The sequence below is a fragment of the Frieseomelitta varia genome, unplaced genomic scaffold (assembly GCF_011392965.1).
Source record: "Frieseomelitta varia isolate USP_RPSP 00005682 unplaced genomic scaffold, Fvar_1.2 scaffold_163, whole genome shotgun sequence".
NCBI lineage: Eukaryota > Metazoa > Arthropoda > Insecta > Hymenoptera > Apidae > Frieseomelitta > Frieseomelitta varia.
This window is the reverse complement of record NW_025109339.1, coordinates 983,564-1,000,900: the sequence shown is the minus strand read 5'-3', so window position 1 is coordinate 1,000,900 and position 17,337 is coordinate 983,564. Positions and strand designations below refer to the sequence as shown.

The 17,337-nt window shown below is 33.5% G+C and overlaps 2 protein-coding genes across 9 annotated transcripts in view; one reads left to right on the top strand and one right to left on the bottom strand.

Moving 5' to 3' along the window:
• Positions 1-5,744, bottom strand: LOC122538275 (RING finger protein 121). 2 transcript variants are annotated; one of them, XM_043672218.1, is made up of 8 exons: positions 5,606-5,744; positions 5,280-5,314; positions 5,053-5,194; positions 4,816-4,970; positions 4,510-4,738; positions 4,196-4,431; positions 3,996-4,112; positions 1-1,959 (listed from the first exon to the last, which is right to left on the bottom strand). In XM_043672218.1, the coding sequence occupies exons 1-8, from the start codon at positions 5,636-5,638 to the stop codon at positions 1,896-1,898; spliced, it is 1,011 nt and encodes a 336-aa protein (XP_043528153.1). In that variant the 5' UTR covers positions 5,639-5,744; the 3' UTR covers positions 1-1,895. The 2 variants fall into 2 exon arrangements, with proteins under 2 accessions (XP_043528153.1, XP_043528160.1); XM_043672225.1 differs by lacking the exon at positions 1-1,959 and having other exon boundaries at positions 2,242-4,112.
• Positions 5,745-6,565: 821 nt separating this feature from the next.
• The window catches only part of LOC122538244 (protein kinase C and casein kinase substrate in neurons protein 2), a 59,967-nt gene continuing 49,195 nt past the window's right edge, over positions 6,566-17,337 (top strand). Inside the window, exon 1 of one of the 7 annotated variants that reach the window (XM_043672211.1) lies at positions 6,566-7,017. The gene's annotated coding sequence lies outside the window, so the exon portion shown is untranslated. The remainder of the gene's footprint in view (positions 7,018-17,337) is intronic. The other 6 variants (XM_043672171.1, XM_043672161.1, XM_043672180.1 and 3 more) reach the window with 6 other exon arrangements.

Genomic DNA, 17,337 nt, shown 5'->3' with positions numbered 1-17,337 from the left:
TTTTTGAGTTGTCCGCAAATTATCAATATACATATAGCGATAGTTTCATACAGAGAAAATGAGCCACGCCATCATTCAGTCACCTCGATAATAGCGCCCTTTATACTTTCGTACAGAGTACGGTTGATAGAAAGCGACGTGAAAGCAAGAAAAAAGAAAAAAGGAAAAAAGAGAAAAAAATTTCGAACAATGATTCCTTCCTCAAGTAGATTCGCGGAACATGGATTGATAAAAGAAAGTGTGTATAACTCGGAGGAAGGTTCTATGGGGACGCCAATTTTTGCAGTTCGTCCGTTTTTTCTCTCTGTGCACTGTTTTTCCGTTCTTGTCCTTTCGTCAACGATTGTACATATATATTAATTAATTGCGATCATTATGTAAATAACTCTTCGACAAAAAGAAAACACACACACACACACACACACACACACACATACACACACAAACAAAATGAAGACGAAGAAAATGAAAGAAAGAAAGAGCAAACAAAAGAGATGAAAAAGAAACACACAGAAAAAGAACAAGCAAAAACACGCGCGCAAACCTGTCCGCGCGAGGTTTATTTTAAAGACTACATCATTATTATAATGATTACCATGTAATGATATTTAATTGATAAGGGTAACATATATTCTATACTCTTACACGCTAAGTACTCAATAAATATATCTATAAAATTTCCCCGTGTTTGTGATTGTCTACCCTTTGACCCATCCCGATGTATTCCCATCGTATTCGTGGCGTCTGAACCCAATCAAAAGAAAAAGAAAAAAACAAAACTCTTTCTCTCTCACCAAACCTCTGTCGTGTCTATTTTGTTCGAGTAAATAAGATCGGTTCTTTTTATTTTTAATAATTGTAAATGTTCTTCATCACACACCTCTTGTCTCTCTCACCTTGTCGTACAGTTTCTTCCTCATGACAATAGCAAGAGGTTTTTAGATTTAAGTGTATAAATAAATATTTCTATACATATACATATATATATATATATACATATATATATATATATATATATACATATACGTTATACATTGTAGGCAAAGATTGCAGAGGAAGAACACGATAAGTCACGTTCTCCATTCTTTCGCACAAAAGGCAAGAATTTCAATCAAAAATCGTAACACTCTCCGTAATATATATATATATAAATATTGCTTATCTAACTACCTAGCTTAACACTAGAACTACCAGAGTAGTCAAGATGACCAAGTCATGTTAATTTTATACATAGTAACTCTACATAATGATTTTATAAATTTACAAATGGTGTATTTTTAGAAAGTAATATTTCACAAAATATGTGTAAATAAAAGCCTTGTGTTCTTCATTCATACTAGAAACGTTTTTTCTATTCCTCGAGATTTCATTATTTCTCAGATAAATGTTTCACTATGCTTTCGTCATCGGTGATTCTAGTGTTAATAGTTGATAGTTTTTTTTTTACAAAATTTTGTCAATCAATTGGTCCCAGCAAATTGATTTCATTCTCAACTATGTACATGAGCTTTCACAGTATTTATCAGGTTTTTCTCCTGCAATCTTCAAAAGTATCCGGTGCTCTCGCTACAAGTCCGAAATAATAGTACCTACGAATGCGTGATGTGATAAAAAACGTTGTTTTTTGCTATAAACGAGTAACGATGAGAGATTAATTAAAAACTTTTAGTAACATCACTGACAGAGTTCTCACTGTTTATTTCTCTCTCTTTCAAGCCCGCAAAACTTCGACTCTAAAAGCGTGTCCTCCGTTTTTTTACACCTTGTCCGATCTTTGCATCAATGAAGCCGGATTATAACAATTCTTTTTTCATTCCGTTGGTTTTCTTGGTGAAGAAGAATAATTACAACACGTAATTATTAACGATGCATCGATGAAGGATTTACAGTGTTTTTTAATGTATATCGACCCCTAGTCTCGTTGTATTCGCATTTCCGTTGTCACTATCGTCCGGCAGTCTGGAAAAATTCGAAAATAAAAAACCAGGGAAAAAATTAATGAAAAAACCTTCTTTTAGCCAAAGTAAAATGTTCTCTGTTCGATTAATCGTATGGAAGTAATAATAATAACAATAATAATAATCATTTATAACCCGAGGAGAGATTACAGATGGAGAATGGTAAAAGAAAAGAAATCTAACGTTAAAAAAAAGTAAATTCTAATTGTTAACAGTTCCTATCGAGATCGACTGTTTTATAATCTTTATTGATGATAAATAAATTTTACATGAATTTCGTATATGCTTTTTGTACATCATTTATTGTGGAACAACGTTTCTTTATGTTTCAAATCTTTTACAATTTGTATTTATTTTTCCACCGAGATGTATTTACAATTTTCGTTTCTATTTCATTTTTTCTTCTTTTTTTTTTTATGTAAAAAGAAACGATGAAAAACAAGAAAGAAATATGTGTATATGAAAATTGAATCATTTTGTACAATATATGTTCTTATTTTACAATAGTACAATATTTTGTACAGTTTTAATTTGCATAAGTCTCGTGTATCATTCTAATAAGGATGATACGCACCAACTCTTCCCGTTAAAATCAAAGTTCTTTTCTTTTTTTCTCTTTCTAGCTGAGTAACCTGCTTTAATTAATTATTGGTAATCATAAAAAAATCTCTGTTCCAAAAGTCTATAAAAATTCATGAATTATCAAGTGCGTAATACAAGGTGTAATCACGAGTCTGTTAAAATAAAAAAATTAATTTATTTGCTCTATTCCAGTATTTTTTCTTCTCAAATTGTGTTATCAGTAGAAATAAAAATTTACGGAATAAAAATGCAATATATATGCATAGTAATACTTATAGAAATATCACAAAAAATTTAATTTTAATCGCGATTTCCTTTCTAAAAAACTCGTATTCAATATTTCTTAATAACCTATCTATCTGAATCCTGAATTTATTAAATGAAATTTCTTTTCTCTGACACAACGAAGTTTACTCAATTATAATTATCAAAGCCATTTTTTCTTGCGAAATATCTAAATATTTTCTAATACCATTGTTGTAAGTTTAAAATTTTAAAAATTGACAAAGGATCTCATTAACGTAATTAGTGCATACCTTTGGAAAGAATTATAATTAGCAACAAGTACCACATGCAACACAACTTTTTCTTATATAAAATGAAAACTTAGACTGACTAGCTTGACTGAGGAAGTGGAATGATAAAAGAAATGACACGATAAGTTCCTATCATTCCCACATCAATTCAGAATACTTCTACACATATTATACAATCAAATATTTCAATGCAGATTATCCGAATTGAACTTCTTCCAAAGCAAAGTATCCACACACTATTTTTTAATTTTCCATATTATATATTTTAATCCTAAAATACAAAATCAGAATAGGATTTTTTATATTGTCAATACTTTTTATTTAATTTAATATTTTTCTATATTTTAATTATAGAAAATATAGAACTATTTGTTACGTTTGCGCTATAATAAATCTCAGTTAATTCGGATAATCGTGATTCATATGCATATATTGAAAATGCATATTTAAATTAAAATACATTGTTTAGTGAACGTCACGTAGTTGGAAAGATGGATTGTTCTTACACAGAGAATTAATTAAACGAGAATATGAAAACTTTCATATACATAGTGGAAAAAGAACGTTCTATGGAAGAATTGTTTTTAAGTGTTACATAAACGGTGTGTAAACATCACACAGGAATAATCACATTTTATATCGTCTATAGTGACTAAATGTTCTAACCATATAAAATAAGTTATTTAAACGCTGCAACCTGAATGTAATATTGGTATCGAAATTGGATTTAAACCTTAATCACAAAATGGACTGGAATTATGTATACTCCTAATAGAATTCGTTGTTACAAATAACAAATAGCGGCTATTTGTAGAAAAATACAAACAGATACTTGTTTACATGAATAAATTATTAGTTTTACAGAAACGTAACGGTGTTCTAAATGTAATTCAATTATCCTATTGCAATTGTTACTTACTCGAGGCCTAGGCCCCAATTGATACCTTGAACGAGAAGCAAAATTAACGGTTGCCAAGCAACTAACCATCTGATCCAGTCTAATAACTGACCGTACAAAACATGAGGTCGTTCCCATCTTTACACGTTATTAAGGTATATATAAGATATATATTGAAGAAACCAGGTAATTGCGAATTAATTATTATGTTAAAAGGATACGGATTGTAGAACATTTTCTTGAGATCAACCTTTTCTTTACAATAGGGACACGTTTGTTTCTTTCCTATGATGCACCATCCTCTGATGCAAAATTCATGAAACACGTGTTCACAACTAAGTTTGTATGTGTTTTCAATAACACCAGGTTCATTTTCTGACACTAAAAGTCTATTTCCACATACTGCACACACACCAGGTTCTAAAGTTCTTGTTGGCATATGGCCTGGCACATAATACTGTAAATTATTTAATATATTGCACTATATAATTGACATACATCGGCATACATCTATACTTGATTACTCTATACATACTCCGATGTGTGAAGCCATTTTATCTGCACATATTTCTGCAACATCTCTTCCCAATACACCAAAATAAAGCCCATAAAATAACAAAAGTAAACCACAATCCATCCATACTTGTGGCTTAGTTTCAAACACCAAATGTAAACCAAAAAATGTGGCTAACATTATGATGTAACTTATTATACCTAACATATAACTTAATTTATAAATAAAGAGAAACCATTTGTACACCAATCTATAAAAAAAGAAAGATTGAATGAATTATTAATTTTATAATAATATACAAACTATAATTGACAAAAATATGCATACCTTGGTGTTGTACCTGCTATAGGTTTTTGAACAGCCTTTCTTACTATTAATCCTGTTATGCAAGATGTTACTAACCACAGAAATATAAACCTCCACCAATGATTTCTTAAACTTAATCCAAATGGAATAATCCACATAGCAATTAAAGTAACGAGCTAAAAAAATATATTCCATATGTATAAATGTATCAAATTGAAATTTATATATTAATACTAAAGGAAATTAATTTTTATTTACCTGATATGACTTATAATGTATTTTCTTCCATTCAACTAATATAATCTGTGCTACTAACAAAGTTCCTAACAAAATAAGCAACATTTCTGCATGCATTGACTCATGTCCCAGATGTTGTTCGTGCATTTTTATATGTTGTACCCTGAAAAATTAAATGAAATTTATACATTAAAAATATATCTTAAATATATAATATTTCATTATTTCAATATTAATGTCGATATTACCTCCATTTTTCTTCTACCGTCATCTCATCTTCACTCTACAAAAAATACACATATTTATTTAAAAAATACTACAAATATAAAAAATATATTTAATGCAATTAGTTGTTTCTCAATCAAAATTGTAATATAAGTTGTATGATAAAATAGAATATAGAAATTTATTGCAAAAATAATATGACAATCATTATGATACATGAATATTCATGTTCATTTTCTAGATAAATATTGTCCTTGGTACAGGTTATATTTGAATAAGCATGGCTTACGTGTACATTTCTGTTTTATATAATATAATCAATATAGTTTTGTTTAAAATAATATTATACCTTATTTGGGAGTACGTGTGAATGCATAGTCATTCGTATTAAGAACTATCACTTATAAAATATATTTTACTAAATTGACATAATACATCAAAAACTCTTTGGAGACATTGTAAAGTTCTATTCACAGTGGTGCAAATCCGATATGATCAGTAACAACTTTATTTGATTTCAAGTAAGCGATAATTTGTTTCCTACAATATATTATCAAATGAAGTATTTAAAACGCAAATAATTCATTTAATTAATTAATCGTAGAAAATATTATTAAAAGTATATTTTCAATATTTCGCGCCAAAATCCTTTTCTCCGCCATATTGATGACGTTCAATTATTGAACCTGCTATTGATAACGTGTTAATTTAAATTGTTACAAAATATAATTGATAAACGCTGTGAAATAGCAAAGGATGACTGAAGAATATTTGTTCAAGGTAAATGAAACATTTCAAATAATTAATTTGTTAAAATTCTTATAAGAATGACAAATATCAATAATACTTATGTTGCTCCAAACGTATCATTCGTTACATGCAGAAATTTTATATAAATTTGTAAATACCATTCGTCATTTAATATTTTTGTAAAATAGAATTGTTAATTGAAAACAGTTGTAATATCGATGATAAATCTGATGACGATTAGGTATTCCAAATAATAGTCATGAAGAATTACAATTCCTATTCTAGGTTATCTCTTTTTCATAGTTTTGCATCTGTTTTACGATCAATTATACAATAACTAGTATCTTATGTATTTTTATTAGTATATAGAATATATAATATATATGATTTCTTTATAAAATATAAAATATAAGAGTACAATGTGCAAATATAAGAAATTTGTATTTTATAAGAAAATGAGTTCTATGTCAATATTTTCGTACAAAATGCAAATTCACATAACCTATAGCTCTCTGACATCACAAAATAACATCAATTATTGAATTTCACTTTACAGAAATTGATCGCGCGCTGTAACAGATATTAAATTCAAATTACACGCGCGAATCCTATTCGTCGAAAATTTTGCGCTCAGATGTGAATTGAACCGCCGGTTTACCAATCAGAGAGGCTCGTGCATGTCCGTGAGCATTCGAACGACGACGGCGTTAAACCACGCCCATCGCTGCTGACCAGAGAGGGAAGAGCTGGTAATTCACTCTGCGAAGCAGCAATATGAGCGTTTATACTGTTTCTTGAGAAAACGCGCGACGTGACGAAATCTCATAGTCGTAAAATCGCGCGTCGGAAAGTGTCATCGGGTCGCGCGCCGTTCGCGGATTTCAGTGAGTGATACAGTGTCGTGATTGGTTTCGTTTCGTTCACGGTGTGACGATTTTTGGTTAGTTTCCCAAGGCCCCCGGAAAGGATATCGCCGCTCGTCGGTTCATTTGCCTCGAGGAATTGCCTTCGGTGAGTAAGAATATCACACGTTTACTTGGGTACGTCCGCGTGTTTTCACTAAGGTTTTCTCCTGCCTGTCAAATCGTGCACATATTGCCGCACAGATTGTGCGTGCATTGTCAATGAACTCACATGTCGCCTCTCATACGCGATTAAGGTTACGTACGTTCGTGCGTGTATGTGTTTGTGCGACTCTGTGGAATTTCACAAAAAGTTTGACTATCGATGGAAACTTAGAGAGAGATCTGCCAACAAGTAAACACGTACGTTTTGCACTTGCACTCGTGTCCTATCGTATTAAGAGTGTGTTCTATTTTTTTTTTTTTTTTTGTCAATGTTTCTTTTCTTGTCTATGTGTTTAAAGAATCTTTTAATTTTGGTGTTAATGAAAGGACGACGAATCTTTTGCTAATATTAAACGTACGTTATTATAAAATCTGTATTATACACTACTGTTGGTATTGAACGTTAATTCTATTCGAATCGAAATCATACTATACGTTTCTGCTTGGTTATCCATCCCTTCCAGGAAAATCCGGACAAATTGAATTCCTCCTTTCGTATACTAACTTGATTGTGCGGTTTCTCTAGGTTCTCTGTAGTAGAATTTTTGCTTTAACAGGTAGCTTCTTCTACATACGTTGTCAGTACGTAATACTACTGGCAAACAAATGAAGATGAATTAGGTCGTTAGCTTTACCTTCGGTTTCCACCTGACTGCCAGATCAAATAGCGAATCGTAAATCACATTTATCTGTCGCGTATCTAGAATTTTTCACTAGAAAGCGTATACCTGCCTGTCTGCCTTGTCATACGTCACTATGTACGTATGTTGACTTTAATCGGTATCCTAACCTGATCCGTACCGATTTAATTAGGCTAGATTGCGAATGTAACAATAAGAATAAAAATTACACAGAAAAACATACAATGATAATTCTGACAATTGTTAAACAGAATACGTAGTAAGTAATATCAAATTACAAATATAAAATACAATATATTCGGTGATTATGTAGGTTAATGATTTTCTCTCCAACTTTAACTATCTTCAACCATTTTTGAAAACATAGCAGTGTTAAGCAATATTTTCGTTGTAAATCTTCTTAATATTGCAGTTGACAATTAGCATCAGGACAAAATAGAGTGGGTGCCATTGGCGCGCCAAATTCAAATTTTCAGCACAGCCACGTTTTATTAATTCTTGCGCTGTCGATATGGCACAAGATGAATGATTCTGATAATCGTCAAGGAAAAAATATATACATATTTGGATTCTCTGTCTGAATTAGAATGAAATCGGATTGCGATTCATTTCCAAGAATTAGCGTTGAATGTAAGTTACGCGGCATCTATTTTGCGCTGGATCAGTCAAAGAACTCGAAAGGAGCAAAATCCTCGTAGCCGGGCTGTTTGGATGTTGTATAAATTGGCGGCTGTCCAAGTTCCCGTACTCTCACCACGTTCCCAGTCTCGGGGTTCACGCTATCACATTCCATGTCAGTATATGTACGCGCTGTCTTTCCGCATGATTTTGTGCAAACTACTTTTACCGAGGGATACATAATGTAGCAGTGTCTGTGTGCTACTTGTAAACAGATACAGATGACCTCAGGTTAGGTTCAGTGTTACTTTCGTTGAAGTTTTTTCCATTTGGAAATAGAATTGCAAATTTTATTTGCGGCAATCTTGATAGTGTTACAATATATGTGATTTAATTTGGAACATTCCAGGTGGAATATAATTGTTACTAAAATTGACATTTATTAAAATAACAGTTAAGCTTTCGCGGTGTTGTGTCTTCTCTTATTAATTCTCGTTCAATTATAATAAATATTATACATACATACAATAAGAATAAACGACACAATTAATTATTCTGTAAATGTCTCGATAATAATCTGGAAACATTTCTATTGCAATACACGTCCCTATCAGAACATACAAAAAGGCAATAAAGCGTGACTTTGCAGTTCGAATGATTACCTCTCGAATAGCCGAGGTTTATTTCGATCTATAAACAACCAGGCTGCTCGTAGATCATTATACGAGTGAATATTCGTTTATCTTATTTTTCGTTGTATCGATAATGTGACCACGACGTTATGTCATTCCCTTCATTGATCGAATTAGTCGGCGTAGTAATGGCCGTTTTTCATAATAGCATGATACCTTACAAACTGCACTATTTTTTGAAGGTCACGGTTAGCACAGTTACGCTCCTCGTAAACACGCTTATTTATTGCCATTTTAATGTATCGAAATGAAATTTTGACACGACAGAAATTCAGTGATAACGTATACATATTTTACATGTATATAATTTTATTATTTTTTAATATGTAAATATCGAGTACAATTTAGAGACTCGATAACGATAAATCTCTCTGTTTGAAAGTATTTAAATTTCCCAACGATAGATGCAGAATGAATTGTTTCTCGGGCGTAAATTCGTTCGATGCTGCAAGATCGGAGTATCCGAAGATTCGAAATTCGAAGGCAATATTTATCATGAGCATGAAAGTGAATATCGTGCGAGGGATACGTTGGAAACGGTCGTTGCGGTTTACTCGCGATAGTAATAGTAATCGTGAAAGCACATACGCAACACAGATGTATCGTCGTGAATCACGGTACCATTTATTGTATCAGAAGATACATATTAAACTATTCACGGAACCGCGATCAGTGTTACACCAAACAGCCATGTACCTAGGTATTTAGAAGGTATAAATTATTCGGAATTTAGAATTGTGCGTGAAAATTTAAAAGTATAATGTTTAGGGCCGCGAACGAAAATGGATTTCTGTTTGTCAGAATTGAGAAAATCTAAGCTACGTTTGCCAGAGTCGCGAGAAATATTTAAAATTATAAATAAGACAGGCTTGTAATAATTCTGAGAATTTTTGAACAACTTTTGTATGCTTCTAGATGAATTATTTGCATAATGGATAGAAGAATTACAAAAATTTGTCGTCAATTTGTTTTTGAAATTATATGAATGATTTTTATATTTAAAAAGATCATTTTAGATAAAGTCTATTATCTATGTTAATCGCGCACGTGTAGAAATTTTCGTTCTGACAGAAATAATCATTTCGGTTACATTACCGGTTGATTTAGGTTAATTAGTGCTATCGGATTAGAGTTCGTTTATTAGAGTGATTGTATCTTTTCCCCGTTTTCCATCTCATTTACCTGTTCCTCGCGTAACGTAGAAAGCCCACCTGTTGAAATCGACCTTCTCTCTTTCCACAGCCACCTATGAAAACCCATAAAAAGTGAAAATCCAACGCGCGGAGCTTATTGGATTTTTGCATACTCGTTTAAACAGAAATTCAACCAAAAATGTGCAGCATAAAAATTCCCCGCGAGCTTCTAAATTATTTCACTTCCATAAGCTCCTCTTTACTTTCTTTGGGTACATATTTCGTGGATATTTCGAAATCCAAAGAATCTGTTCTGGATATAAAAAAATTAACAAAATTGTCCTCACAAAGATTCGCAATTTTGGAAATGAGTAAAAGCGAATTTAGGACGAGTGAAAAACGTTACGTCGTTGTACAAAATTGTAGAACTCTTAAAAAATGTCTGACTGTGAAAGGAAAATCAATGAAAAAAACAGAAAAAGTTCTGATAAGACGTTTGAAACAAGCGATACGCTAAGCTGGAAATCTTTAAATGATGAGTCAGACAATAAATTATTTACGAGATATAACTGTTTTATCAGTTTGTATCGCACGAAGGCGGGAAAAATACTTGAACCAAAACGATAAAAGATTATTGAATAAGACGTCCAAAGTGTACTACTTTTTAAAGTGTTTAATAGAACAATTCCAAATATATCCCTGATCTGCTGCTATCAATACCATAGCAACTTAGCTTTCAGTAAACCAAACTCAATTCTCGTTTCGCGTAGCACCAGTTCCTTGTGCATGATCGAATCACGTAACACGCATTAATACCATCCGAAAGGACGTTACGTGAGTAATGTTGAGCACGGCCGCGAACGGAACGTCCGATAGCATGCGAGAATTCCTTTTCAACGTTTTAACATCGGCCCTAATTCCTCCAGAATTCCATCTTTCGCGATCGATCGCGCCGCCATCGTTTCCGCCCTGCGGAAAAGTTAGCAACACCGCGACAATTAACATAATCTTTCTCTTCTTCTCGTTATATACTCTCTTCTCTTTTTCTCATAGAGTGCAGGCAGTTTCTGTTTCGTAAGCGAGGAAAGATCGTTGTCGACGTCGGAAAGTGAAAAGCAGGCCCAGTCTTACGATTAAAATTTAACTTGCCAGCGATTCAATCACAATCATAATCATATCGCGATTATTAAGCATTGGTATTGGGAGAATTGTAGTTTATTCGTGAGAACTGCAGATTCAGATGTTTTTTTTTTTTTCTTTTTTATTTATGAGAACGGTTTTAGGAAAGTGATTAATTTTCTGAAGGTTTTTAGCATTATGATTTCGTCATATGATCGTCATGATATATACCGTGATTGGATCTGCGTGATATTGCCACTTGTTCATGTGTGAGAATAGAGACGCTGGATTTATATTGAAATTTTTCTGGTTTCTCTCTCACTATGGAGAATGATTGCCAGCCCCTGGTCCCTCCTTGTGAAATTTATTTTCACAATAGTAAACTTCTCGTTTCGACGGTTCAACCGTGAGTGTGATTAATAGTTCCAGATACAGGAAACATATGTGCTGTGTAGCTTAATTCCTATCGAGTAAAGTTCAGAACTAGGTCTGTCTTTCTTTAACCTATAATTTTCGTTGCCGATCAATTATTCAGGAACGCGTATTTTTTTTTCACGGCTGTGTTTTTCGTGCGAAGTACGAACGGTTTACGAGCTCTGATTTATTCAAGATGGATCGATTCGTTTACCTCGAAAATTATTCTTACAGCCACTCTGTGTTTCTCTTTTGCCTTGTTGTTTCCATTCGGAATTATCCGACTCTCGGAAACTCTCGACTCAGGCTTCTCCGACTCTCGAAGATTGTTTTTTTCGAATTTTCTAGTTTTTGAGAATTTGCTGATCTCTTTAAATTCCTTGGCTCCTCGGAAATTCTCTGCTCAAAGTCTTCCAACTTTTGGAAATTCTTTGCCCAAAGTCTTTCTACTTTTAAAAATTCCCCACTTTTTCAAAAATTCTCTTATCCCCTGTTTAAGAACAACTGCGCCTCCGAATTTCCCACATACGCATAAAAATCCATCGAATCTCAAATCGCGCACCGTGATTGATGTTACGAACGAGATGCGCTTCTTCATCCATCTTTTTCTCTCCGTGGTATGATGGAAACACAAGGAGCAGAAGCAAATCACGGCCCTTCGTGCAACACCATAAAGATTCTGGTTCTAGCCAGATCGACGGCAACGAAACCATAAATCTGTGGAAACGATGATACGTCTCTAAAGACGTGGCAGTGGTATACGTGCATACGACGAGTAACGAAAGTAGGTTATCCGAATGGAAACGGTGTACAGCCACGTCGTGTGGCTGTTCGATTTTCTCTTGCAGTTCTTCCTCTGCTAATCCATCGCGCTCTCGCGAAAACAAACGATTCGCCGTATCGAAATCTCCATCGATTTATAAAATTGCTCCTTCTTCGCGCGTGTACGCGACGCTAGTTACTATTCGTAATTATGGGACTCGTTTTCATTGCATGTGCATACCGAGGTGCTGCAACAAAACGAATCCCATGCTCTCGGGAATTCGTTCTGCGATCTCTCATAAACGATCTGTTAATTTCGTCTCAGCACGTATCAATGTGAAAATAATACATCAACCAATGGAAAGATTAACGTTGTGTTTGATTGACGGGTGTTCACGCGTGACTTCTAATATAGGCTAACGTTCGTTTGCCTTTCTAACTCGTAGGCTCGTTTCACGTATGTGTATATCGCGATTCGATCGATTTCTGCTGGCACAATTTCGACGACGGCTCTCTTGTTCCCTGATAGCGGTCTGCCATTAACACATTCCATGGCCACGTGGATCATGATCGATTCTTCACTCGCGATCGTTTCACATTTTCTATTAATTACAGACGCGTCATTATCACGAAATATCACGTACTATTTGCCGAGAGTTGTTATCTATCGAATCTCGATTCAATTTGATTATCTTTCAAATTAGAGTTAAATTTCCATTGGGATTTTTAATTAAATTGAAATTTCGCTTTTATTATTTTTTTGTCCTTATGAACGTGCAAAATATAAAATGATACGGCGAGTAAAAAGTCGAAAATCGGCCATGATCTTCAAGACTGATCTTCCTTGAAATTTCGTGTACGAGTACTTTCGTTGGGCGTTTTCGGTTAATAAAAGAGTGAACGATTTATTGTACAAGAGCAAGGACTCTTTAATTGGATTTAAGCAGTCGAAAATGGTCGATGTCGTAACAGCCACTTGTCTCCGAGGTGCTTGAAACCAGAAAATTTCCTGCCTCGTCAGCAACATCGGCGTGCATGATTTAATACTGATGAGGAAGTGGATGTACTGCTATGTACTAATCTTTCGTGTTTCGCTTCCTCCATTGTCATCTCTCTTGTTCGATTCTTCTCAGTTTTATTAATCTCATTCGCGTGTTTAATTCGTTATCTCGTTTAACAGAAAGGGAGAAACTTTTTGAATATTCGAGAATTATTCGCGTGAAAGGATTCTCCAAATGCTTCAGCAATTTATTTGAGACTTAGACGAGTCGGTATTATTTTTCCTACGTCGAGCGGTTACGATTTCATTCGACGTTCGCAGAAAATAATCAAGGTAATACGCAAAATAAAACTGATTAAAAGATACACGCATCGGTGAGTTTCTTCTGCGAATCGGGCTCGTTTAATGCGCGACCGACATCTCTCGAGTATTTCATTGATAAAGCGGAAATTAATGGAATTCGATCGCGAGGCTGTTGTCGGTAATTGCGTATACAAAGTTTCGAGTTTCCTCAGGAATTTTCGTGAAATTGTAGAAAATTAATGAAACAAACTGGTGGTAGCCATTATTGACAAAATTTAATACAAAGTTTAATACTTGGTAATTGGAGAGAACGTTGGTGGAGAATAGTTCCGAGAGAATCGATATCAAATTTCTTTAGTGACAAAAGTTGATATTTAAATCTGGTATGTATAATAATAATAAAAATCTTTATTATAAAAGCACAAAGTGCTACTCGTTCTCCGTTTCTCGATTCCTTTTTTTTTTTTTTTTTATTATATAATATTAACAAGTGACGAGTACAGATTGTAGAAAAAATTTTCAATCTTACGTCAAAATGAAAAATACACAACTAAAAGTTGTTGATTGATTGTACCAGCAATTGTCTTTTCACGTATTTTATACACGTTGAATTCGAGAGGAAAAGTTTTATTTTCTCGCTTGAAAACTCGGTGAAAATAACAACTGTCGATGAATTGTTGATATTTCGTTATTTGAACGGTGAATTTTGAACTTCGGTTTTATTCGCCACGTGAAAGTTTTATGTTCGCGTTGCGTGGAGGATACACGTGTGCAAGTTTAACATTTAACTTCAATCTCTATATTTATCCGTGTGTGGGAGTTGAACATCCTTCCTAGAATTTATTTAAATGTAAATTAATTTAATATTGTATTATTACTATTAATTTAATTTTGTAAATGTAAATTAATTTAAATTATCGATCGATTTAAATTCAGATTTTTTACCATCACTATATACTTTCAAAATGAATTCAATTAATTCTTGAGTATAATAAGTTAATAATAAATTAAAGTTAGTAATAAATAAGTTAATAATAAATTATGTATATATATATATATATATCAATCGATTTAATTTTTTTTTATTTTTTCCTTTTTTTTAAGATCACGAAGAATAATTAACGCACAGTTTGAAAATTACGTGTCTTCTTTCTTCGTTTTTTTGCTCTGTCCAACGAGATATGCTCTCATTCATCCGGGCGTTTTGTGCTTCGTTACACTCGATGGATTATTATTATCCAGCCACTTTTACGTACCGTGAAAATTCCATTATCGCCACCGATCTCCATAAATTCATCGGTTACTACGGGATTATTACTCGTTTTTCTACTCGCTCGAAAGCAAATCTCAAATTCTCCTTTCATCAATAACATTTTTTAAATATCTCGATCGTTTAATTCACGTATATTCGAATACGAAGGTACGAAAACATACTTACCGAGATCGATTGATAAAATATTTTTGAAATTATTTAGTGCGACGCAGGTCTATCAAGAGTTAAGAGAAGATGTTAACCACGCTAACCGGTGAAACTTAACAGCGCGTATCTCCGCGAAAATCGAACGTGGAGGGGCGATACGGCAGCGTTAAATATAACATAATATCCGTCTAATTAACATTCGGCACCGAGCCGGCAATCGTCAGGATTGCGAGATTTATTTCAATCGTAACCGAGTTGCAACAATCGTGATACACCGCGATTCACCGTAACAATATAGACGCTTTAACTTAGAAACATGAATTTTTCATGTTTGTCTGTTTATGATCCTACAACCTGAAAATTCAATTTCATTCTTGAAGCTGGAATTTTAATTACATATTGAGATGAGGTTGAACGACATGTTACTAGACTCGCCTGGTTTTTGCTACTGAAAAATCACCGGATGAAAAGATCCTCGCCATTCAGATCCGTGAGGTGTTCGAAAGTTTAAAAAGAAAAGTCGTGCGTCGAGTTTCAAGAGACTTTCAATCTTCCCGCGAACAAAGAAAGAAATTTTTACAGTATTTTTCCGCAAAGGAGAAAAAGATTTAACAGACGTGCACGCGGCGGAAACTTTTCTGGCTTAACGGGTTCTTCTCTCTTTTCACCTTCGACCTTCCCGAACGCCTTCCAGCAGCCGGCTTCTATCTTTTCTGCTCGTTTAGAACTCCGGCTGGCTGGTGAACTTGTCCCAAATTCCATCGAGTACACCGGCCACGATCCTTGATCTCTCCCGTGCCGTAATTAACTCGCTGTCGATCCATTTTCCGCGCACGATCCTCTCTCGCTGAAAAGATCGATCACAGCGACCGAGGGAAAGAAGTGAGTCTTTACACGTCTCGACAAAATTCTCTCGCGATCAGATTATCATCCGTGTGGCGACCGAGACTTCGAGGAAGTTGTTTCGAGTTCAGTTGCTTCTGACGAGCCATCAAAAGTCACCGAATGATTGATAACGAGCAGAGAAATGATTCTTGCTTTTCGCTACCGAATTCGTTGCCCCGTTTTTTCACAACGTTAAGATATTATATATATTAGTTGATGTAATCTTGCAAAGATTAATTAATCACGAGTGATCGTGTGCGAATTTACAATTGTTTTACAAATTTCAAAATACATTTATTCATTATTATTCAATCATTGCTTTTGGAACAGAAAGATATTATTAGTTAATTAATTTTGATAAGAAGAACGAGGAACTTGAATTTTGTCAGGAATATTAATGCAGATGATACATTTAAAAATAATATTATATAATATTATAATGTAAGCAGTATTATAGAGTATATGGTGTGAGCAGAAGTTTTACGCGTAATTTAGTTAGAAAATTATAAATAGAAAACCTCTGGATGATGATTTTATTCTTCGTTAGGATCATTCGTCGAGTCAGAAAGTTAATGTGCTAATAAAAGAAAGAGGTATCGTAACATTTAATCGTTCCCAGACCAAGATTATTAGTATTCTTCCTCTGATGCCCGGATCGATTATTGTTTGTGCAAAGTGACGAAGAGAAATTCCGTTTAAATGAAGATGGAAGAAATGTATTTGCAGAAAGTATAAAATGTGTGTTGGAGCATTCGCTAAACTGTTAGTCGGAGACTTTCCTCCAACGTGAGATGTTTTCCGATTAGATTCCACCGTCTCGAGCCCATCCGGTCGGAGGAAATCACTTTTCTTAATTGTAAGCAAAGATACAGGATATTTTCATCTTACATCCTCCTTTTTTTATTGTCTTACTCTAAAAGGAAAAAAATTTCTTAGAACTTTTAGATTATAATTATAATTACATAGACTCATTTATTTTTCAAAAATATGTAAAACATTCAAGTATACTACTTTTTATAATATTTAGTAGATAAAATAATCTTCCAGTAGAGAAAATAATCTAGATTCCAGTAAAAATTCTTACAATACTAATTCTAGATTGGGGTGAGATATTCAAATTTATTCAAAGGAAAAGTACACTCGCGAATAAATGCTTTTAATAAAACCGATTCGGTTATTGGGGTCGTTTCGTGACTTTTTAATGGATAATAAAATAAGATATCTTTTCACGATAAAAATATATATACTTTAACGAAGAATGTAGAATTATGTAAGTA